At 39.6% G+C, this 25634-nt stretch overlaps 1 protein-coding gene across 10 annotated transcripts in view; it reads right to left on the bottom strand.

The window, feature by feature from the left end:
• HNRNPR (heterogeneous nuclear ribonucleoprotein R) overlaps positions 1-18959 on the bottom strand; it is a 93865-nt gene extending 74906 nt beyond the window's left edge. For 5 of the 10 annotated variants that reach the window (XM_029571987.1, XM_029571990.1, XM_029571991.1 and 2 more), the window contains exons 1-2: positions 18691-18956; positions 2752-2917 (exon numbers count right to left, since the gene is read on the bottom strand). In XM_029571987.1, coding sequence (XP_029427847.1) covers positions 2752-2908 — 157 coding nt within the window. In that variant the 5' untranslated portion in view covers positions 2909-2917; positions 18691-18956. Of the gene's footprint in view, positions 1-2751; positions 2921-18690 lie in introns of all 10 variants that reach the window. The other 5 variants (XM_029571986.1, XM_029571985.1, XM_029571984.1 and 2 more) reach the window with 5 other exon arrangements.
• Positions 18960-25634: the final 6675 nt, after the last annotated feature.

The raw sequence follows: 25634 nt of genomic DNA, 5'->3' as shown, positions 1-25634 counted from the left end.
ACTGCCAAGCTAAGTTCAATACTCGCTATTCAAGGTCTTTCCACTGTCAAAAACCAAAGGCTATTTCCTGCATGTTTGGTTTAGATAGTGCAGGATAAATTCCAGTGCTTTGCTACACAACCCTCATCATGAGTAAGACCATGTTTTTAAATATCCAACACCACCTGAGAATTTACCAATACATTAAAATCTAAAAATCGGGTTAAAACCCTGTAAAACAAAAATGTTTCAATACTTGTGTGAGGGAAGTGTAGATACTAAGATCACCATCACACCATTTTTTTTAAATTTTTTTTTTAGTTCTGACTTCTTTAAAAAGGCTAAAATGAAGCAGACATACCTTTACCTATGTGTACTGAAGATACCCTCTACTGACACTGCTCATCTTGAGTGTTTAAAACATTTTGGAAGCAGTTGAGAATATTTGAATTGTTCTGTATGCTTTACCTGGTACAAAAGAAAAGCCCCAAGTGTCAGCCCAGGTCTAGCAACATTTACCATTTGGCAAGGACAGTAACATATTTGCCTGGTAGCACAATAGAAGTAGTCTTGCTAAATCATTGCTGGATAAATGCTATTTTGATCTGTAGCATTTAAAGATATTTGTGCATGCCTACGGGGCTGTAGCAGCTGTGCATGGGCTAGAAGGAGGCTCACGCATTAGCATCCTGACCATGTGGCATGATGGGGGAAAATGGGTTGGTGGGACAAAATCTCTTCCAAGAACATTTCACTAAACAGCTAGTGATTTATATTTCTGATGCACTGAAATTCAAGTGAATATACAGTGAAAACTCAAGGTTAAAAGAAAATTTCTGTACTTAAAAACAGAATATAAAGGACCTCAATCATAGAAGCCTTTTTGGCATAACTGTTGTATGAAACTCTGTGTAAACTATAATTTAACTATCTCCAACTTTATCAATGAGTACGGCAAAGTTCTAGCAAAACTAAGATGGATAAGGTCCAACATTCTGTTCAGAAATTGTACCTGTACTACCAGATATTTAGTTGAAATAAGGCCTACAAGCAGCATATGTAACTTGCTCTATAAAAGGTTTATGTTACATTGCTAGCAACCAATTTACAAGAGAAAAAAAATCTAATTTTCTAATATACAGGGGAAAAACTGCAAATTTCTAACTGTTACTTATATCACTAATCAATGTATCAGAGAAAAGAAAACAAAGAAGGTTTAATATGCCATTTGAAATAAGCAATACAAAAAGGGTTTTGAACCAGTGAATTAAGCAAATATGATCAGGATATCACACTACAAGCATGCATAACCTATATGTCTAAAGACAGACTAACTAGGATAAAGACATTTTTGTGTTTAACCCTATGCCTAATGGATTTTTGTTGTAGGCACAAAGTAGAAGAAACCTCTCAGTAAATGGGGTACTAAAGTAATTTCAGAACCAGGTATCTTGCTATTAAAATAACCAAAATGAAAAAATGTGAGGCACACTACTTCCCAAATTGCTGAATCCCTGAATACACACTACAAAAATCTCTGAAGACAAAGAGGTGGTTTCAATTTATGGAGTATCAAAAAAATGAGGGCCAAAAATGAATGTTACTAGAAAGTGAAGCACAAAGTAGATTTTGTACATGTAGCCATCGTAGATATGAATACTGCACTACCAAGGAGATGGGGTTTTTTTTTGTTTTAATTGGGCAGCACACTAATTTTCAGAATATCAAAATGTCACATTCTGATATTCTGCTTTATTTCCTCCATTATGACATCAATTCAAAGAGACATTTGCTGCAGAAATTAAGGTAATCTTCAAATAACAGTGCTACCTCTACCTTCAGATACCAAAAAGTAAGCATTTGGATGTAGTGGCTGAGATGTAGAATGACAACCACAGAGGTGTCCACTATTGCAACCCAAAAACTAGTCATGGACTGGGAAGTTAGAGACAGACCTTCAGGGTTGGCAAAATGGAAGTGGCTGACATTTGTTTACAACCATGTTGCAACTGCAAGGATATGCAAACTTGAGCAAAGACACAGCTGCACCTCCTCAACAACTGCTTCAGACAATCCTGTTGCTACTATCTGCATACCTTTGCTGCAACACCACAGAAAAACATTAAAAAAAAAAAAAAAGAGTAAAAAGATTAGCTTATTTTCTCCCCTCAGAAAACGCAAAATATTTAATTTGTAATTTGAGGTTTTTACACCAACTGGATCCCTTCAATCCTCTGTGGTAATGCAGCAAATACTTTCAAAAGTTAAGCAACTGGACTGGCTGAATTGGATTAAAAATGCAAGACCCAACTAAAATATTAAAAAATTAGGATACTTTTCAAAAATGTCTTTCCAATTATCCTAACCCTGCCATGTCCCTTTTTAAATTATGCCAAGTCAAAACAACACTTTATTCACTAAGCTAGCAAATCCTCCATAAGGACTGAGCAGTCAGAAGTGGAAATGGAAAGTAAAATGGGAGATTTTACTCAATATGGAAAAATGTTGAAAAATACATTTTCACTTGTGAAAACAATCAGACAAACTGATGTACTGTTCTGATGCAAGTGGCGCTTCATGCTAAGCACTAAAACTGCTTAAAAAATTAGTATCAAACCCAATTTGCCTTCAGATAAATCCTAAGTAGTGAGACATTCAGATCTACATTGATCAAAAGCAAAAGTTCATTTTTAAACCTTAAATCTGCAAAATTTTGAAAACGTTTTCTCCTCACTTTCACAACCAGTCAGAAACAAGAAATGCAGAATATACCTGTCTGAAATATTTCATCAAGTCTTTCTGCCACCTTCTGTGGGAGGCCTGCCTCTATCAGTGTCTTGTAGTGTTCTGTGTGAGTTACACTGGGAGTATCCTTTGGTTCTTCCTCTTCTTTTAACTGTACCGCATTACCATTCACCTCATTAGCCATTTTAATATGCTGCTGGAAAAAATTCAGGAGCTCCATTACAATATAGCAGAAATTGCTAGTTTGTAGGATAACACACGATTTATCTACAACTAATTTAAAAACATGCTGCTAATATATCCTGCATCAAAATCAATGTACTGCAATGCCTTTGGGTAATCTGTCCTAAATTTAAAAAAAAAAAAAAAAAAATTTAAAAAAATATATATAACAAAAAGAAAAGAAAAAATAACAGCACTGTACTTCTAAGGAAGATTTTCCATTTCCAAGTACTTCATATACATCACCAGATTCAATATGTAGATCTCTTTCACTTGTAGAGGGATACAAAGGGCCACATACAACTAATACAATTTTCAGCTCAATTTCCTATATGATCTCTGAATTTTTTTTAATGTAGATGTGTATTCATAGACCTATAATGTTATCTTCACATATGTGAATAACTTGTTTTGCAACCTTCACACAACACTGCCTCAATTCCTTCACTTCCTCAATTGACATTAATACTCTATTAAGTCATTCATGGGATCCTGTTGTATCCAAATAGATCAAAATCTTCATTCAAAGTGAGAGGGCAAATGGTGCACCAAGAGAGGCAAAATCAGTTCACAATGGCAATAAAAATTAATTAGATCTTAGTATACGAAGTGCGAAGGGATAAATTTTTGCACAAAGAATGGCATTAGCATACCAGTTTGCAAAGAAAACATGGCTATAGCATGTGCAGATTACTATACTGGGTCTTCCAAACAATCCTGTATAGGAAACATGTTCCTGCTGGCTCTCCTGGTATCAAATAAATCTTAGGCTCTTTATTAATGCCAGAATTAACTAAACTGCACTATCTTTATCTGCTGCTTGGTAAAGTCTGCAATGAAAGAACCAAACAGATGACCAAACACTGCTGCGTGATTTAACAGTAGTGAGACCTACATGCACAGGGGGGGGGGGGGGGAAAAAAAAAAAAAAAAGTATTCAAGGGAGATGACAACTGATCTAGTAAAATGAACTACGATCACCACAAGGCAATACAACCAAAAATATGCAACATGATTTTTATCCATTTGTTCAGTGTAAATTAAATGAAATGCCAAACACTTATAACTTCTATAAAACCAAACAAAAAATGATTTTCAAAACAAAGAATTGAAAAAAAATCTAATTTAAAATTTAAAAAAAAGTTAAACCTAGAACCATGGCTTGCTAAATGTGCCAAGAAAGCTGGCTCCAATCAGGTCTCATTTTCATTTGAAATACCTGAGATTTAAAGATGTAATGGATAAATGGTGGGGGAGGGGGCAGTTAAACTGCATAAAATTTTGAAGCTAATGAACTATTACACTCCCTGAAACCATGTTTATTATTAAAAAAAAAAAAAGTCTTAATATAATAGGCATATGACTGAATATGCAGTTATGTTTTTGCTTCTTAATGAAGCCTCATTAAATCTCTCAGGTACTTTCTGATAGAGAAAGTTGCACATGAAATCATCACACTCCTGTAATGTTGTCTGGAAAAGCCACAGCTCTGTATAGCAGTTTCTGGCCTATTCTATGAGACATACAGGCAAATTTAAATCCCCTGCATGCATAAAATCTGGGGGTTATGTGTGTGGCTGGGCCTTGTGCGCACCATGCGCATTTTAGAAGGGGCCCAGTCTCGCATGTAAACCCCAGTATGCGCATAAGTGCCAGGCTCCTTGAAAGGGGCAAGCCAGGGGGCGGGCTGGGACAGTGCTATTGTTTGCTGTCCCAACTTACTCAGGGGCTGAAGTAAGTTGCTGAACAAAAGGTAACAAAAAAACCAAAACAAAGAAAACCTTGGATTTAGAAGGTGGGGAGGAGAGGGGAAGGGAAATGGGGAAGGTCGGGATGCATTGCCGCGCAGAAATTTCCTAAATCCTCCCTCCCCTGTATGCCCCACCTGCACGGATTATAAAATCCAGCACGCATGTGCGCGCACCAAGTAGCACGCGTATATGGACGTGTGCACCTTTTAAAATCTACCCCACGGTGAAGTACCTTTTCAACAAATTTCAGCAGCTTGAAGGCATTCTATAAGTAATTACATGCAGTTACATGATGCACAATCACATGCTGAAAATATATTTTAGGAATTCGGATGCACAAGTTAAATATTCGGCAGGACTCAACTAGTTCTAAATTACAGCCACAGACATCCTCCATCAGCTTCCCACTTTCTTCCAGCACTGTCCTATCAACACCAGAAGGAAATAGAAAGCAGAGATGAGAATTCAAGCCTGGACCAGTCATGGCTGTGATTTACAGGTCTTGGAGCACCACAGACCTTATCTAGCTCTCACACTTTTTCTAAGTTGGTACTGTGCAGCAACTAACTGCATAGTAATCACTTATAAAAAGCTTTTAAACTGCTGAATGTGTTAAAAAGAAACATTTCAACATAATACAGTAGCATAGTAAATAATGGCAGAAAATGATTTAAATGGTCCATCCAGTCTACCCAGCAAGCTAATTTTTTTTTGTTTATGGATAACTGCCATACTGTACAGGTTATCATCATGCCTTGTATTATGGGTAATAAAAATAATGTGCATGGAGCAGTAGTTATCTTAATTTCCATCCTTTAGCCACTAGGGATCCAAAGCACTTCTGAATTCTGTTACTTTTCTTGTTTTCACTACTTTTTCCAGGAGGGCAATCCATGCATCCACTGCCCTTTCCATGAAGACATATTTACTGACATTAATTCTGGGTCTACCCTCCTTGGAGCTTCATATTATGACCCCTAGCTCTACAAGTCTTGCTAGGTATATCTTACTGTTTAAAAGTATAACTCAGTCCCTGCAATGACACTATAATAGCTCTAAGACCTGGATAGTGACCTTTCCATGTAATATTAATAAGCTACAAATGAAATGAGGAAACCATAGAGACTGAATATCTAAAGATTACAAAATAAGGAAAAGCTAGTTAAAAAAAAAAAAGGTGAATAGGAAACAATTTTTCTAAACAAGAAAATGAACAAGTCCTTGCGATCTTTTTTCCAGCCCTTGTGAAGTTTACATGAATGTTTCTAATCATGCAGCAGAATATTAATGTGGTGGTTTATAGGCCCTATTAGATATTCTTTCCTATTGCTCTATCAGGCACATTTTCCCTAACTTGATTTTTCACTTGCCATCAACAGGGCTTTAAGAACCATCTCTACTAAATTAAATTATAGTATGCAAGAGTCTGCCATTACAAACAAAAATGCTGGAAGAAAGAATTTATTTTCATATATTGTCATATATTTTTCTTCTATTTAACTGGTATTTAAAAAGTTCTTCGTTATATGTAATTGCCTCCAAGCAAGTTTTCAACTGTTCTCTGTAAACCGATTTGATTTGCATATAAAAATAAATAAATAAATAAATAAAATAAATAAATTTTTGGTATATGTTTAATGTTTAAAGAAAAGAAAATTAGAATTATATAACAAAACAAAACCTGGTTAATCAAAATACCATGGATGGCCCAAGAACTAAATTCTGAACTGCATACTATGTTCAAATAAGGACATTCATCGAGGATAAAGTTTACAACCATAATACAAGTATATGCCAAAGAATTCCACAATTCCAAAGTTTTATTATGCAACCAACCAGTTACACTTTAAAAGCTTCATAGAAACAAAAATAGGCTGTACAGGCTCATCCAGACACCATGTGCAAACTAGAAAAACAACATCCCACTATAGACACCTTGCAGCATCAAAAGTCAGTCTTATTTGGTGCACATACTTTGGCAGAAATTTATGCTTGCAACTGGGCTTTACACATGTAAATGCACTTTGAGTGTGTAAGTGGGCTTTTGAAAATTACTATATATGCCAGTGAATTGTCAATACATTAGACGCTTGCATTTTAAGCATGGAAATGGGCTTCTGAAGATATGCAATACCAAGTCCATGAAGCCCAGCATCCTGTTCCCAACAGTGGCTAATACAAGTCACAAGTACCTGGCAAGATCCCAAACAGTAAAAAGATGTCAAGGGCAACGCTATCCAAAAACCTGCAGCCCTGGGAGATCAGAACCACATTTACACACACAGCTCCTTTGAATTTTAGGATATAATGTGATTGCTGATTCCACAAACTTGCAGCTAGAGATGTAAAGGCCAGGAAAAGGGTGAGGGGAGTGCAGGAAGAAAAAAAAAATGTTCAATTGTTTTTCTCCCAGAGATTAAGAATTTAAAAAATTGGAAATTTAGGAAAAATATTTTGTTAGCACATGTGAAATGCTTTTAAAAATGTTTTTAATACATTATAACTACCTTTCTATTATTCTTTCAAAATACTTACTAATAACTAAAATGAAGATAAAAAGAATGGAAAATTAGGTAATTACAATTCTAGAAAGAATTGTCGCCATCATTTTAAAACTTCTGGCTCTGTGATGGCCTGGTTAACCTTCTGCCCTTAAGATGAGAACCCAACAAGTTCAAATCGACCTCTTTTCTTCCTCTGACACCCCTAAGCTCTGGGATGCCCCAAGGGTCTGCCCTCTCTGCTGCTTTATTTAACCTTTACCTAACCCCACTATGCCGCCCTTGATAACCTTGGAGTTCACTACAAAATTTATGCAGATGATATTCATTTCTTTTTTCCTCTAAAACATACTTGGATCCTCCCAGAATCTTTCCTCACCCACTGTCTCACAACCATCCAAAGATGGTTCCATAGTAATCAATTAGCCTTTAACATCTATAAGACGGAAATCATTATCTTACCACGCTACCTAGTAGGGAGGTGCATCGTTTTTATGATGAATTAAAATATTGTACAATATTTCATAATTCGTCATGTATCGGGGTCCCCAAAAATGAAAGGAAAACCACATGAAATTTCGTGTGGTTTTATCGTTTGGGGGAGGGGAGAAAGGGCACACAGAAAAAAACAAACAAAACCCAAACCCACCCCAACCCTTCAGATCTAATTATTTACAATCCCCCACTCTTCCGACTCCCCCCCCAAAACTTGCCTAAAGTCCCTGGTGGTCCAGCGGGGGTCCCAGGAGCGATGTCCTCCTCTCAGGCCATCGGCTGCCACTAAACAAAATGGTACCGATGGCCCTTTGCCCTTACCATGTGACAGGGTCTATCGGTGCCATTGGCCGGCCCGTCACCAATAGACCCTGTCACATGGTAAGGGCAAAGGGCCACCGGCGCCATTTTGATTAGTGGCAGCCGATGGCCCGAGAGCGGGAGATCGCTCCCGGGACCCCCGCTGGACCACCAGGGACTTTAGGCAGGTTTTTTTTTTTTTGAGGGGGGGGGGGGGTCGGGAGGGTGGGAAATTGTAAATAATTAAATCTGAAGGATCGGGGGGGGGGGGGGGGGGGGGGGGTTTCAGACCGGGACAGCCAAAAAAAAAAAAACCCAGAACCGCGGGAAATGAAACGATTTCCAGTACGATACACATCTCTACTACCTAGTCGACAACACACCCAACAATTTCTCTTTTGATTTTCATTCCAATCACCATCTCCCAAAGTGTAGGAAATCTGGGAGTCACAATTCTCTTCTCTCTCCACGTGCAACAATACAAGAACTATTACCAACTCCTCCTTCAACAAAGTACGGTTACTCTGGCACCTTAAGCCCCTTCTTGAACACAGATTTTAGGTCTGTCCTTCAAATCCCTACTATTTTCTGGCATCAGCTATTGGAACTCCCTCCGGACAGGTCTACCTTTATACGCGAACCGTCCTCTACAGATCACACAAAATTCAGCAGCAAGACTCCTTACAAGCACTCCCATGCGTGATCACCTCTCCTGTTCTCAAATCCCTACACTAACTCTCAATCTCTTTCCAGTCACAATACAAGCTTGCCATGATCAAACACTCCTTGATTCACAACTTACATGCCCCGTGAATTTCCTCAATAAAAAATTCCACACCCCAGATCGTCTAATCTAATGCTATCAAATGTCCCATCTCCAAAGCTCACTCACCTAGAGGAAACCAGAGAACGTGCCTTTTCTCCACAGGACCACTCCTTTGGAACAATCTTCCTAAAGAATTAAGATGTCTCCGAAATAGAACATTCTTTAAAAAAGCCCTTTAAATAAACCCCCCCCCCCCCCCCCCAAAAAAAAAACCACAGCTTTCCTCTTCAAAAAAACGTTACCAAATGTAAATAATGGACTAACCCCCCTAACATATCCACCCTCAGAGGGTGCCACTTAAGAGGCCAGAAGTCAGCTAACTTGATAGACTGAACTCCCCTTCCTGAAGAATTTTATCATTTCCTCCCCATCTTGGTTGATTGATGTTCTGTTGTAAGGAATGCTATTCCCCCCAGCACCACTCGGATAATCTATGTATTATCTTGTCACTTCTATTCTTTTGACTGTGTATGTTTATATTGTACCCCGCTCTGAATGTAGGTAGGGCGGGTAATAAATGTCTTTAAATAAATAAAATTTATTGTTTTGAGTTTGTCCAGTAAAAAGTATTGCCTACTTCTGTGACTAGCTTTGAAGAGCTAAGCTCCCTTCATGAGGTGAGTGAAGAAACAATATGGTAACATTGTGTTTAAAATAGTAGAGTCAGTTAAGCCACAGGTTATCTGCTTAAGCATTACAACTTAGTAAGGGGAAAGGGCAAGGGAGTGAAGGGAGGAGACAGTAAAACTCTCCATCCATCAATAGTGGGTGATAAAGCCAATGTCCTTATTAAAGTCCTTTAATGCTTATTTCAAAGAACAGAAGAAATTGCCATGCTGGGTCAGACCAAGGGTCCATCAAGCCCAGCATCCTGTTTCCAACAAAGGCCAAAACCAGGCCACAAAAACCTGACAATTACCCAAACACTAAGAAGATCCCATGCTATTGATGCAATTAATAGCAGTGGCATTCCCTAAGTAAACTTAATTAATAGCAGTTAATGGACCTCTCCTCCAAGAACTTATCCAAACCTTTTTTTGAATCCAGCTACACTAACTGCACTAACCACATCCTCTGGCAACAAATTCCAGAGCTTTATTGTACGATGAGTGAAAAAGAATTTTCTCCAATTAGTCTTAAATATGCTACTTGCTAACTTTATGGAATACCCTCTAGTCCTTCTATTATTCGAAAGTGTAAATAACAGTCACATCTACTCGTTCAAGACCTCTCATGATCTTAAAGACCTCTATCATATCTCCCCTCAGCCATCTCTTCTCTGAGCTGAACAGCCCTAACCTCTTCAGCCTTTCCTCATAGGGGAGCTGTTCCATCCCCTTTATCATTTTGGTTGCCCTTCTCTGTACCTTCTCCATCGCAATTATATCTTTTTTGAGATGCGGCGACCAGAATTGTATTCAAGGTGCGGTCTCACCATGGAGCGATACAGAGGCATTATGACATTTTCCGTTCTATTAATCATTCCCTTCCTAATAATTCTTAACATTCTATTTGCTTTTTTGACTGCTGCAGCACACTGAGCCGACGATTTTAAAGTATTATCCACTATGATGCCTAGATCTTTTCCTGGGTGGTAGCTCCTAATATGGAACCTAACATCGTGTAACTACAGCAAGGGTTATTTTTCCCTATGTGCAACACCTTGCACTTGTCCACATTAAATTTCATCTGCCATTTGGATGCCCAATCTTCCAGTCTTGCAAGGTCCTCCTGTAATGTATCACAGTCTGCTTGTGATTTAACTACTCTGAATAATTTTGTATCATCCACAAATTTGATAACCTCACTCATCGTATTCCTTTCCAGATCATTTATAAATATATTGAAAAGTACCGGTCCAAGTACAGATCCCTGAGGCACTCCACTGTTTTTCCACTGAGAGAATTGACCATTTAATCCTACTCTCTGTTTCCTGTCTTTTAACCAGTTTGTAATCCACGAAAGGACATCGCCTCCTATCCCATGACTTTTTAGTTTTCGTAGAAGCCTCTCATGAGGGACTTTGTCAAATGCCTTCTGAAAATCCAAATACACTACATCTACCGGTTCACCTTTATCCACATGTTTATTAACCCCTTCAAAAAAATGAAGCAGATTTGTTAGGCAAGACTTCCCTTGGGTAAATCCGTGTTGACTGTGTTCCATTAAATCATGTCTTTCTATATGCTCTACGATTTTTATCTTGAGAATAGTTTCCACTATTTTTCCCAGCACTGAAGTTAGGCTCACTGGTCTATAGTTACCTGGATCGCCCCTGGAGCCTTTTTTAAATATTGGGGTTACATTGGCCACCCTCCAGTCTTCAGGTACAATGGATGATTTTAATGATCTGTTAGTTAAAATGTGTAACCTATCAGAAATTTCATTTGAGTTCTTTCAGAACCCTAGGAAGCATACCGACCGGTCCAGGTGGTTTGCTACTCTTTAGTTTGTCAATCTGGCCTACTACATCTTCCAGGTTCACAGTGATTTCGTTCAATTCGTCTGACTCATCACCCTTGACAACCATCTCCGGAACTGGTATCTCCCCAACATCCTCATTAGTAAACACGGAGGCAAAGAATTCATTTAATCTTTCTGCAATGGCCTTATTTTCTTTAAGAGCCCCTTTAACCCCTCTGTCATCTAATGGTCCAACCGACTCCCTCACAGGTTTCTTGTTTTGGATATATTTAAAAAAGTTTTTATTATGAGTTTTTGCCTCTATGGCCAACTTCATTTCAAATTCTCTCTTCGCCTGTCTTATCAATGTTTTACACTTACATTGAGAATGCTTATGTTTTATCCTATTTTCTTCAGATGGATCCTTCTTCCAATTTTTGAAGGATTTTTTTTGGCTAAAATAGCCTTTCACCTCACCTTTTAACCATGACGGTTATCGTTTTGCCTTCCTTTCACCTTTCTTAATGTGCAGAATACATTTATTTATTTATTTTATTTAACATTTTTTATATACCGACAACCGTTTGCACATCGTATCGGTGTACAATGAAACTCAAAACAGGTAGGCAGAGCCTTTACATGGAACATTAACTATAAAATTTGAATTAAAAAGGTATAACTGGAAGATTTACAGGAAACAAAATGGTAGGCAGGGCAATTCCTAGAACAGTAGCTATAAAATTAGAGATAAAGGTATTTCAAAAAAAAAAGTACAGAATAGTTATGAACTATATGTACAAGATATTTACAAGGGAAATCAAATAGTCTTGTGGAAAAAAGTTTTATACATTATGTGGATGGAGTAGCGGGAGGGTAGGCTTGTTGGAAGAGCAGAGTTTTTAGTTTGTTTTTTTTTAATTTTGGGGTGGATGTTTCCATGCGGATATCTGGAGGGAGAGAGTTCGGGCGGCGAGGGACAAAGCTCTATGAATACATATGGACTGCGCCTCTAGGATTGTATTTTTAAACAATGTGCAAGCCTGTTGAACACTTAACCTTTGCAGCTGCACCTTTCAGTTTTTTTCTAACTGTTTTCCTCATTTTATCAGTTTCCCTTTTTAAAATTTAGTGTTAGAGCTGCAGATTTACTTATTGTCCCCCTTCCAGTTATTAGTTTAAATTTGATCATGTTATGATCACTGTTGCCAATTGGCCCCACCAGTTACTTCTCTCACCAAATCTTGCGTTCCACTAAGAATTAAATCTAAAATAGCTCCCTCTCTTGTTGGTTCCTGAACCAATTGCTTCATGAAGCAATCATTTATTACATCCAGGAACTTTATGACTCTAGCAAGTCCTGATGTTACATTTACCCAGTCAGTATTGGGGTAATTGAAATCTCCCATTATTATTGCACTGCCAAATTGGTTTGCTTCCCTGATTTCTCTTAGCATTTCATCATCTGTCTGACCATTTTGTCCAGGTGGACAGTAGTATACTCCTATCACTATACTCTTACCCAACACACATGGGATTTCTACCCATATAGATTCTACTGAGCATTTACTCTCTTGTATGATCTTTATCCTGTTGGATCCTGTTTGATCATTTGAATTTCAAATATTTTGCTTTCTTGTGTAGTTCTGAAATTCCTTTAAGTACCCTAATTTTGGGAGTTGTAAAAAAAAAAAAAAAAAGACTGGCCGCCCATTGAGAAATGTTCAAATACTGAAGTGATATTCTGCTCTTTTCTGTAAATGTGTTATTTTATCTCTGTTGTCAACCAATTTACCTTTCTGCAAATCTGTGAGGAGCTCTGATCCTAGAGTGCCACAGACAGGTCTGGTTTTCAGGCCATCCACAATGAATATATATGATATATATTTACATACAATGGAGGCAATGTATGCAAATATACCTAGTGCATATTCATTGTGGATATCCTGAAAACCAGACCCATTTTTGGCACTCCAGGACCAGAGTTGCTTATTCCTGTGTTATATCCAAAATACAAAAATAAAAAATGTTAGCAAAAATGATGGCACTGCTACTAATTTGACTAGATTACTAAGCAAGCAACAGTCTTAGGACTTGATATATTGGAAAAGCACTTTCAAATGTTGCAGAGATCTGCTCGTATTTGGCCGAGGAGTACAATCTGGGACTCTGACAACCATACTGCCCCTGAAATATGGCCCTTCTCCCCAACTGCTCAGTTTGAGCAGATGGCCAGCTCTAGAAAATGTCCTGGTGGTTTCAAACTTCTTTCATTTGAGAATGATGGAGACAAGTGTTTTCTTCAGGACCTTCAATGCTGCAGCAATTTTTTGTACCCTTCCCCAAATCTGTGCCAACACAAACCTGTCCTGGAGGTCTACAGACAATTTCTTCAACTTCATGGCTTTGATTTTTCTCTGAAATACACTTTCAACTGTGGGTTTATAGGCAGGTATGTGCCTTTCCAAAATATGTCCAATCAACTGCATTTACCACAGGTAGATGCTAATCAAGTTGGAGAAACATCTCAAGGATGATCAATAGAAACAGGATGCACCTGAGCTCAATTTTGAGTGTCATAGCAAAGGGTCTGAATACTTATGTAAATGTGATGAGGTTTTTTTTGTTTTTATATTTGCAAACATTTCTACAAACCTGATTTTGTTTTGTCATTATGGGGGTACTGTGTGTAGATCGAGGAGGGAAAAAATGTATATTATCGATTTTAGAATAAGGCTGTAACATAAAATATGGAAAAGTGAATAGGTTTGAATACTTTCTGAATGCACTGTATACCCAAAAGGCTTGAACATTGCATTGAGATAAGAGTGGTATTCCTAGTTGTGACTGGTTGCTTTTGGATCCACACTCACTTATTGTATAAATAACGGCATGTTTCATGTGGCCAATTTTCTTCCATTAGACGATTAGGGACCTTCATTTTCAGTTTTTATATTATTGCTCCTGGGAATTTTTCAGTTTTTATTACAAGAAAAAAAAAAAAAAGGGAAAAATGTCAATGGAAAAAAAAGCCTTATTACATTCGGGGTAAATAAAAAATGAAAGTCTCTGAAGGTGATAAACTATTAAATGGAATAGTAGTGTAATTGAATATCCACATTTACTGCTAGTTAAGTGTAATTTGTTAGACTGGTCATTTTTTTTGTCCAGAAAACTGAATGCAGTTTGAAAGAGGGATTGCTACTATGACACTCAGAGAGAAAAAGTTCAGAAAATAATTAATTTCTTCTTTTTCTAATCTACATCATGCAGACTGCAGAAAGACTGCTTACAGATTTAGGTAATTAAAAAAAAGTGACTTTAATTTACTATAGTATTATTTTTCCACTCCCTAAATTTCAACTGGCATGTTCAGATTGCATCAACTTGTAGGACCATCTTAAGCATTAGACCTAACAACTATTTGATATACTTATGAAGCTATACGTATAAAAATTTTAAAAAGTATAAATGCCTTAGTTTTATATGAAAAAAGGAAAACTATTTGCCGATTGTACACAGTTCATCTTCTATCTTGAAGATAAAAATTTGGTTTTGTGTAATTTAAACATTGTGGGGCAGATTTTAAAAGCCTACGCGCGTAAATCCAAGTGGATTTATGCGTGCCAGACCTATTTTCAAAAGGCCCAGCAGCGCGCATAAAGCCCCGGGGCTTGAAAAAATGGGCGGTCCGGGGGCGTGCAGGAGGCCCGTGCAAGGCCACTCTGCTGGAGGATTGTGTGCCAACTGCCAGCAGGCGTAACTCCTGAAACAAAAAGGTACCGGGGGGGGGGGGGGGGGGGGGGAAGAACAGGGAAAGCCTCTGGTCTCCCCGAGGGCTTGGTGCGCGCCAACCCCTGAGTTTAACACATGCATGTACAAATGTACCCCGCGAGCGTAGGTTTAAAAATCTGGCCCCGTGTATATTTCAATTTTTCCCAAAATTCCCTTTCCCAAAAATAAGTTGATGAATTTAAAAGTTTCCAGAATTTTACATCTTTATTACTAATAAATTAATATTTCTAAATCACTTCACTGTTTAAAAATTGCTCAAAATGATTTTTAAATCAGCACTAACTCAAATTTTACACTTTCCCACAACTAGAAAATCACTATTTATAAAATCTGTTTTCCTGAGAAAATTGCAAGGCAAGAAATACAACTGCTCAATGCTGAGCACCAACTGAACAATTTAATTAGCAACAGTGGACTTGCCCTCAGTTAATTCAGCCCTGTGTACTTACATACACATTTAAATCATATTAAGTTTCAGTAAAATGTGGTAATTCTTTGCTTTTATGAAGAATATGGGACTACTTTATATATTCAAAATCGAACTTATTTCACGTCATGTTAAAATATTTGCCATAGTATGACGTCAAAGGCAATTAATGGAAGATATATGACCCACATGGTGCAGGCCCTGGCTGCTATGCACCTTTCTAAAAGTTGGCACCCATTTAAAAAAAAAAAAAAAAAACCACACACTGAATAAAAGTACTTGGAATAGATAAGTGTGCAGTTCAGCAAAGAAGAAAAATTTGAGAATAAATGTTTGTTTTTTATCATGTGAAGCCCATTGAATTGAAAAAAAGAAAAATGTATCCCAAGTGGACAGCAGATGCATTTCTTTTCAGTCAAGCTCAGGGCTGGAAATTTCTCAAGAGCCAGGTCAGCAGGGTTCCTAAAATATGGCAAACAGTGCCTAAACTCATGAAAGCAAATACACAAAAATAAAGGAAGATCAAAAATAAATGTTATAAAAACAAAAAAAAAAACAAAGAGAAAAGAAAAGAACTAAACAAGTAAAATGGCAAGAAGCGAAAAAAGCAAGAAAAAAATTAAGGGAAAAATGTCCTCGAGTCCTAAAATTATTTCATACGTGCTTAAGTTTTATCACCATGTTTCTACTCCTGTTTTAAAGTATTATGTATATTTTGTCTGTACAAGTGGCCTCAATTATGGTAATTGAAGGGGAGAGTAATACTTTACATTGAAACATACATACAATAAGAATCTAACTATCCTAAAATATCCTGTCCTTTTTTACTTTATAATTGTAAGTTACATGCATTTATACAGTGAAAATACATATTCGCTGTAAGTAACTGATCATACTTTCAATAACCAAACTCTTCAAATTTTTACCAAATTTGATACCAGAAATAAGCATTCAATGTGTCACATAATAGTTGTTTTGAAGTAAACTTAACCAGTCTGGTGCAGGGTTATGATCAACATCTGGATGCTTTTTTGCATGCATGCCTTTAAAATATTTGATTGTGACATTTCAAGCATTAAAAATAGGTTTTCTTAAGGTATTCAATAAACATAAAAATATAATGGCAGAAAAAGACCATATGGCCTATCTAGTCTGCCCATCCACACCAACTACTCAGCTCTACAGCCATGCTAGCTACTTTGAGATTCATTTATTTTAGTCCTAATTATGACAAAAGCAGAACAGTCCAGATAATGTTTGCACGTCATGATCAACAAATGTAATTAGCTTTGAAAAATGTATTATGTTAAGATAAAAAAAAGCACATTTGGAATAGCAAGAAAGACCAAATGTTCTTGCCATTCTGACACACAATTGCAATAACTCAGAGATAAATTCTATCTTGCAATACTAGACTCTGATATGACAGGTGTGTACTGTCAAGTTTTGGTTTTTTTTGCTTTAGAAGAAAAGATTTGTTTGCCCAAATAGTTTTCTCCTAAATGCTACTTCTACTCATGCAACACAATAGGACAGGGGGTGCATAAACTATGTACAAGGGCCGCAACCCAGTCAAGTTTTCAAAATGTTCACAATGTATATGCAAAAATTAAATCAGTATAGTATTTCCAGATTTCTCTCATGCATATTCATTGTAGAACTCCTGAAAAGTCAATTAGCTGTAAGATCACCAGGGCAGGTTTGGGAGTCATAGATCCTCAGAAAAGGAGAGATGAAAGATCTCAGACTCCCACCCCTCAACCCACCACCAGGCAACAAAGAATAAAAATAGAGATTATGGTAGATCAAGAGATGGAAGATGAAGATTGTGACTGGTGTGTGCTCTGTGGGTGACAAGGGGAGAGTTCTGGCTTTTTTTAAATCAATAGCCATATATTTTTTTATTTCTCAGTTGTGTCTTAACTATCCTTTTGTTTTACTGAACTGCATGTCTTCCCTGTCCTGCAGTGCTACTTATCCCCAGCTCATTTCAGTCCCCAAAATATACTCCTCCTGACTACATGAGGAAGAAACAGCCACCAAGCGTGCTATTGCTTGATGGGAAAAAGGAAAAAAAGTGTGGCAAAATATGTAGCCACCACTACAGCCCATCAAGAGAGAGAGGAGATTCAAGCTGCTGACTTAACAGCAATTACCAGTGCTACTACCAAGAGCCACAAGGTCTTGTAAAAAATGATGCTCAAAAAGTCAAAGACAGCTTACTCGAGATAGGACAGTGCAAGATGTAATCCCTTGTTTAGCTTATCCTCACTTCATCACCTGTACTGGTAGGACACTTCAGGGTTTCACAATACTAGCAACCTGTTAGGTCCATCAATACTTGACCATCAACTCCCATCGCCCATCCTTAAATGAGGTTTATTTTCAGTTTATATATTCAATTTTTCCCGGAAATCTCAGTATTTATTATAACAAACAATAGAAGACAACCAGTGGAAAAATGGAATTGTCTCTCCACACTGATTTCCTCTTATTTTAGTTCACTATAATAAATACTGAGAAATAAAAGTGAAAATGAAGGCCCTTGTCCATCCCTGACTTACACCTCAAAAAAATCATAAGCCCGTGCCAGCACCACAACAACACCCAAACAGCAGCATCAAGAGCAGCTATAGCCCATTCATCTATACAGTACATGTAAAATGATTTTACTGTGCAATACTATTGCACAGTAAAAAATGTACACGTGCTGCCAGCCTAGAAAGACACTCGAGTGGCAAGAGAGGAAAAGTAAAAAAGTTCTAACAGCACGTGCGTTTCATGCTTGTACGAGCTTTCCTTCCTTTCTATTTCAACGAGGGAGGTTTATGATTAATGCAAAAACAACGGCGCGTTTCTAGATCGGGGTCACTTATCACAGATAACATAAGTATCCCTCATCTGATATCAGCAAAGTATGGCTCCGGCCCAGAGAAGACGGCGGCAAAGGGGGCACACGGATAGCTCCGATGATGGAGAGGCAAGATAAAAGAGCTGGGAAATTCCTATACCTGGTCGCTATCTCTATTCGCCCACCTTCAACAAGTACAAGAGAAGAAACGAAACCGCTTAAAGCAAGGACAAAATAGCAAGGGTCGGCGAGGCCCGACCACCTCCCGAGGCCAGGCCTTGCCTCCGCGCCCGAGCCTTGCAGTCTGAGTCGGGCCTGCTCTCTGTCTCCCTCTCCCTTGTACTCTGCCGTAGAGCACCATGTGGAAGCAGCGGAAAGCCCCACTGTGGCTTACTCACCGGGCCGTGCTCTTCGGTGTCACCCGCCGGCCTCAGACGCCGCACTACCAGCGCACCACAGAAATGGCGCGAGCCTCCTCCCCCTCATGCACGGCGAGCCGGGCAACGCGCGGGGCTTCCTAGAGCACTTTACAGGGACTAGGCCCTTCAGCCAATCCGAGTGGCGCACACCGATGACAAGCGCTAAACTCAGCCAATCGGCAGAAACAAGTTATTCTTTTTTTTAAGGAGTGGGGAGGGCGAGAGTAAGAAAAATCAACAAGATGGCCGTCCTTACGAGCGACCAATGTGCGAGCGACAGTCGCTTAAAAAGAAAAGATCGCCGTTGTCCAATCAAAAGGTTTGAAAGCACGCGCGTGTACTGGGCCTTTACGACAAAAGCAGCGAGACAAAGCTTGCCACGTGACCATGCGCTCCAGCTGTCAGGCGTCTGGCGCCTACATCCGGGTATTCTTCAAGTGGGACGGGAGGAAATGTGGATCTGCTGGGAGGCACTGCCAAAATCAGTTTTTTTTTTAGGAAGGTAACGTTATTTTTCACAATCTGATTATTTTTATGTATGTGTCCTTAGTTAAAGTCTTTGTACAATATAGGGCGTGAACTTTTTCAAAGCAGGAAAGAACGAGATCTGGGGGGAGTCGGTGACCAAACAGGTGGATAGTGATAGCAAAAGCTAGAAAGGCTGCACAGGCAGAGGAATGATCAGCAGAAAAAAGGAGGTGAAGTAGCCCCTGTAAAGTCTCTGCTGAGCACTCATTTGGAATATTGTGTATAATTCTGGAGAGTGCGCCACTTGAAGTTAATCGAGAGGGTGCCTTTTAATGATCAGTAGTCATTCTGAAGTATAGAGGGACATACTTAAAGATCCAAACATGCACCTCTAGAGGAATGGGAGATGAGATATTTAAATAGCTCAAAGGTTTCCATATAGAGGAGGCAAGTCTCTTTCAACAGAAATGAGGCTCTAACATGAAGGGTCACGCGATAAGGGTGAATGGTAATAACTCAGGTGTAATCTGAGGAAATATTTATTTAAAGAGAGGGTATTGGATGAATGGAATAGTTTATCTCCCCACCACCTGTAGAGATAAACAGTATTTGAATTCAAGAACACATAGGCTACACTGCAGCTCTGAGGGAGTGATGGAATTGTAAAACTGAATTGGGTGGATGGGCAGACTAGGTAAGCATCTTTTTCTGCCATCACATTGCTAATGCTAAGTAATTTTACACCTGAAATTCCATGGTGCATGAGATTAATTTTTTTTAGGACATACAGGAAGGAGATTTAGGATTAAAACCAAAAGCAGTGGAGGTGGGGTTAAAATAGGCATGTAAGAATCTAGCTATTATAGCTGCTTTACCACAGGCAGACGGGGCATTTAGATTGGGGTGGATGTGGTATAGATAGATTTCAGTAAGGCTTTTGAAACTGTGCCACAAAAAGGTTCATGCATAAGCTGAGCAGTCTAGGGTGGATCCGAAGGTTGCAAACTTGGTTAGGTACTGGTTGAATAGTAGGCAAGCAACAGTTTTGCTAGCTCTGAAACACAAAATTATCATACTTTGCTAAATGGATAAATATGCATGGCACACACATGGTGAGATATATGTAGTTAGAAAAATACTTACAAGAATCCAATGCTTTCTAAACAAGAGCTCAAACTGGAACCAAATCTTAAATATTGGCAACAATGCTTTAATTAACTTACCCTGACTGCTGGTGCTGTCACTGAGAATTGGAACAGTAAGAGCCTAGGTCTCTTTCTCTGATAACTTGCACTGAACAATGACTACAGGTGCAGTTTTCCATTGCCACTGGAAAGGTCTCTTTCGAAATGTTGGTTCAAATAGGGATGGCACCTCAGCTGTAATGCTTTTTGCAATGACAATACTGTATCTATTTTCAACAGCACAGAACATTCTTTTAAGTTATGTATTTGTCTCAAATTCCATTTTTTTTTTTTAGTAAAATAAGTCAATGAAAAATTTGTAGGCGATACCTTTCCCCCCGCAGATAAGCAGGCTGAATTATTTATTTATTTATTTAACATTTTTTCTATACCGACCTTCATGGTTAAAATACCATATCAGGACGGTTTACATCGAACAGGGGTAAAATAACTAGATAAAGGAAGAAAAACAAAGTTACATTACAACAAGGACTGTGAACTTGGAAGCTTAGGAAGCTAGAAGAGAAATATAAAGTTAAGTTAAAGGGAGAGAAACAAATTCCGGACTAGAGGTAGTCCAGACTAGAGATAGTCCACGTGTTAGAGTCGGTATCCATGCTGTCAAGGTATTCAGAGGAGGGGAGGATCCATTAATCATGGGTAGATAACGCCTAATGTGTATCCCAGGGTTCTGGGAAGGCTTGGCGGAACAGCCACGTTTTGAGTTTTTTCTTAAAAGTTAGCAGGCAAGGTTTCCAGCCTAAGTTCTGCAGGGAGGTTGTTCCAGATGGCTGGGCCTGCTGTCGAAAATGCTCGGTCCCTGGATGCGATGAGTCGTGTGGCTTTGGTTGGAGGGGCTTGTAGCGTTCCTTTGGATATTTCTCTCATTGGCCTGTTAGAAGTATGGAGTTTTAATGGAATTTCAAGGTCGAGATAAAGGAGATTATAGATGAATTTGTGTATTAATGTTAAAGATTTGTGAAGGACTCTGTAATTGACTGGTAACCAGTGAATTAGCCATGCTGTCTGGGTTGCCCCTCTGGGGCAGCCGAGGCGGAGCTTCTTAAAGATCAGAGCTTTGCTCTGTGTGCAGCTGCACATCTTCATCTTTCTCCTCAGTCTCTCCTTTCCATATTGCAGGCTGCACGCAGAGGTTTTTCTCTCCTCAGCAATTCAGTTATTTTTCTTAAAAAAAACTTCCCAGACCGCCTGGCTTCAAGTTCTGCCAGTGCAGAAAGATCATGTTTGTCACAGAAGGACACAACTATTGTTATATTTGCCTGGGCCTGGAGCACGACCAGGCCTGTAGGAACTGCGGCCGCATGTCCCCCTGGGCCCAGCGCCAACATGCTGCAAAGATAGCCCAGCTGTGAGAGGAAGAATTGGGGTCCTATGCACTCCAATTGGGGAGGGCATATCAGCCCATTCTTCTTCTGGGCTGCACGCGAGTCGCCTTGAAAAAAATTGAAGAGGGTCTCGTCATTGCAACAGCCGGACAAGCTGCCTGGCCAGGTAGGCCAGTTCCCCGCAGTGCCTCAGCACTCTCACACCACCCAGATGCATGGAGCATCAGCTGATGCAGCCTACGGGAAAATCCGCAATGTTGGGCGTCAAGGCTTCGATGTAGCAGGCAAAGAAGTTGCTCCCGGCCAACACGACGCAAGAGCTGAGGCACCACGCACGAGATGAACGTCGAACATGCAAAGCCAAAGCAAAAGAAAAGGTCACTGCCCGGTGTATCGATGCACCATCATATTGCGTCGCACAGCTCAACACAGGATAGCCCCTCACCGCAGAGGACAATGCAGGGGCGGGTAGCGAAGCCCTCGACGCAAAAAGTGTCAGAGTCACCGGGAACAACCTGATTTGAGTTCCTTGATTGAGAAGTCTTCCAAGAAATCTCATCAGGCTGCAGACCCCCAGATGGTCTTTACTTCTGAAGAATTGGTGGAGCTGGCCTCTGAGTGCATATCACCGGCTCTTCGGAGCAAGTCTATTCTGATCTATCCTCGATCTTCACCACAGCTGCAGGAACCCCTCCAAAAGAGGCAGAAGAGGTCTGCCAAGATAGAGCGGTCACAGCTCCAACCCAGAGGTCCTGACTGATATCCTGTTGGTGGCTTTGCATCCAAAGGTTTCCTCGAGAAAGGGATCAGCATCCTGTCAAGGCCAGACAGATCTAGCCTCACAGATTTCTTGCATCCTGTCACAGTTCTTCGCCTCCGTGGATGATCAGGGCAAAAACCAGACTAGTCCTACCCCATGCGATGGGTCGCCTCAGTAAGAAGACAATAGCCTGGAGCCTCGGCCTAGCATCCTGACCCCCTCAGTTCTCTCCACAACCAGATATCTCCCCGCAGTTCTCACCACCTACTTCACCGGGCTACCCATCTGACTCGCCAGAACAGCAGCCTGAGCCCGCCTCACCTCCAGAGGACATTTCCTACTCCTAGTTTGTGGGAAAAAATGGGCACGTGCTTTAATATTGAGATGTGGAAGGTGCCAGACCTCCGGGGTTGATGTTCTGGGCATCCTGAAGATCTTTGAGGCTCCAGCCAAGCCTACTGCTTTACTATCCCACGCAGTGTTAGACTTGATGAGGGGTTCCTGCAGCTGCGGCCAATATAATAAGCCATGCTGACCCTAGTGTAGGCTTTTAACTCCTGGGTTTGTGTTGATTTTCCATGCTAATATAACCCCAGTATATAAGGGTTTTAGCAATAAAAAACAAAAAAAAAAACCCACAGTAAATTGGGAATTAAAATATGTACTAGAATTAGCATGCCTCTATGCAATCCCATGATAATGAACCTATTAAGAAGAGCAGCAGGGATTTTTCATGAGGCAATATGGGGGGGAATACATTTGAAATGAAGGCTACCCCCCCCAGCCTTTACTGGTTAAACCTGTCACCATGTTTCTAATTCTATCCACTGCAACAAGTTTGAGAGTACTCAGCAGTCTCTGAAGCATGACTCCCTCTAAAACAGAACTGTAAATGGTTTTGCCATCTAAAGGCGGAGTATGATGTGCAGGTGGCCTGTAATCAGAAAGACACACTAAGGGCCTCATTTTCCAAGGAGTTACCGCCTGTGATAATTCCGCAAACCGCGCTAACAGCAGTTAACGCGATTTGTGAATGCAAATTTTTAATTTCTTATTCGGGGCGGAGCAAATGTAAAGTAGGGAGGATTTATCGTGTACCACGAAACAGCCGCGCTGTTAGCAAGGCTCCTAACGTGGCCAATAACTACACCTCTTTCATTTGCGTTACGTTGTGTGCTACAGGCCGGTAAAGGTTTATCACGGTTCACAATGTCTCTGGACAGGCCTGTTTCAGTATGATGCAGGCTCAGAGAACGAGAGCGACTTAGCATAGTGCTTCCTCCCTAGACAGGTATTTGTATCCCTATGGGAGGCCCACCTAGTAACTCGAGGTGAGGTTTAAGTATTAGTGTAGGGGGTTAGGGGCCACTTTTACATTCTATGTGACACCTACGAACAGAACAGTGGTCTCTTGTGAAGATTTGATGACCTACGGAGTGAGGAAACTCACTCCAAGATGAGATTTGTGCAATGTTCTCTCAACCTAGCTTGATGGACTCTCTACCTGGGTAACAAGCTAGGTGGAGAGAACATTGCACAAATCTCATCTTGGAGTGAGTTTCCTCACTCCGTAGGTCATCAAATCTTCACAAGAGACCACTGTTCTGTTCGTAGGTGTCACGTAGAATGTAAAAGTGGCCCCTAACCCCCTACACTAATACTTAAACCTCACCTCTAGTTACTAGGTGGGCCTCCCATAGGGATACAAATACCTGTCTAGGGAGGAGGCACTATGGTAAGTCTCTCTCTCCCCCTCCCCCCTGAGCCTGCATCATACTGAAACAGGCCCGTCAGGAGACATCGTGAACCGCGATATACTGGCAACGTAGCCCAAAATGGGCTAATAGCGCAACTTGCCCCTTTTTGGTATCGCATGCGATATTGGAAAATGAGGCCCTAAGATAGCGTTCACACAATTCCCAGTCAGCGAGCCGTGCTAACATCACTGAACCACAGAAGCACTGGGATCAAGACCCTGACAGAATTGCCCCAACTGGGTCATCCCCATTCCAACCCATACAGAGTTCAATACACAAGAATGGTATTGCTATTATTTGCATCTGTTCCAACCGACTGTTCTGTAGAGCATATGGAGAGAGAGAAGATACTCATCTACCAAATAATGTAATCAAGAAACCAAGAAAAATGTGTTGCTGGACCGACTGGAAAGAGCTTCCAAGATAAAGTAATATTTGATATTGCATGTGGAAAGCCAAACTGTTGGATTTGTTATATTTATTTGTAGATATTTCTGATTCTGCCTTCCAATGCGTGGCCTCAAGGTAGATTACAAAACAAATTTTAACTAAATACTTACAATACATTGGACGAAGGTGATTTACAAGCACAGTTGAATCAGATTTACAATGGATAGTACCGAGAATGTAAAATAATTTAGAACTGCAACTTTGAAAACTCTTGTCATGACATTTTTCATGATATGGAATCATCATAAAAACCATAGATTTGAGAGTATAATTTCATGAAAAATTATTTTGTAAGTGAAACTTTTAGTGGGATTGTTTTAACAATAAATCCATAATCTATGCTATAGCCCAATAAATAACTGCTGCTCTTCTTTTGGTACATGTACATTAATTTGTTATGGCTGATTGGTTTGGGAGAAAATGGGGGGGGGGAATTGTAATCTCAAATACATTCTATTAATTGTTAAATTGAATTTGTTAATAAAGATATTAAAAAAAAAAAGCAAGAAAGCTCTCTATGGCACAAAACACGGAACATGGTAAATGGCAGCAGGACAAAAACACACAAATAGCCCATCGGTCTGACCACCCTTTCCATAAAATAAAAGTACTGAGGCCAGCACTAGCAGTAACGCTGGGAGCGTGAGATTGTATCCAACAGCTCCTGGTTTATGAGTAAGGTTTATTTATTTCTGTCATGGTGTGTGCAAAAGAATTCCATTTCCCCTTCCTGAAATACAACTGCATTCTGCATTTCCTTCACCATACCTCCGAGTAACCTATTTCAATTCAAGCTTTTAGTCTCTCCTGGAGCTCATAAAACTCAATCTCTGTATGGATCTGTAGCAGTTCAGATTGGTAAAGGTCATTTTAAGCAAAATTAACTTTTATTTAAAAAAAAAAAAAATTGAACTTAGAACTTAAGTGCAGGAAAAAGAAAAAAAAACAAAACCCACAG

The sequence above is a fragment of the Rhinatrema bivittatum genome, chromosome 11 (assembly GCF_901001135.1).
Source record: "Rhinatrema bivittatum chromosome 11, aRhiBiv1.1, whole genome shotgun sequence".
Classification (NCBI taxonomy): domain Eukaryota; kingdom Metazoa; phylum Chordata; class Amphibia; order Gymnophiona; family Rhinatrematidae; genus Rhinatrema; species Rhinatrema bivittatum.
This window is presented reverse-complemented; position numbering and strand designations above follow the sequence as displayed.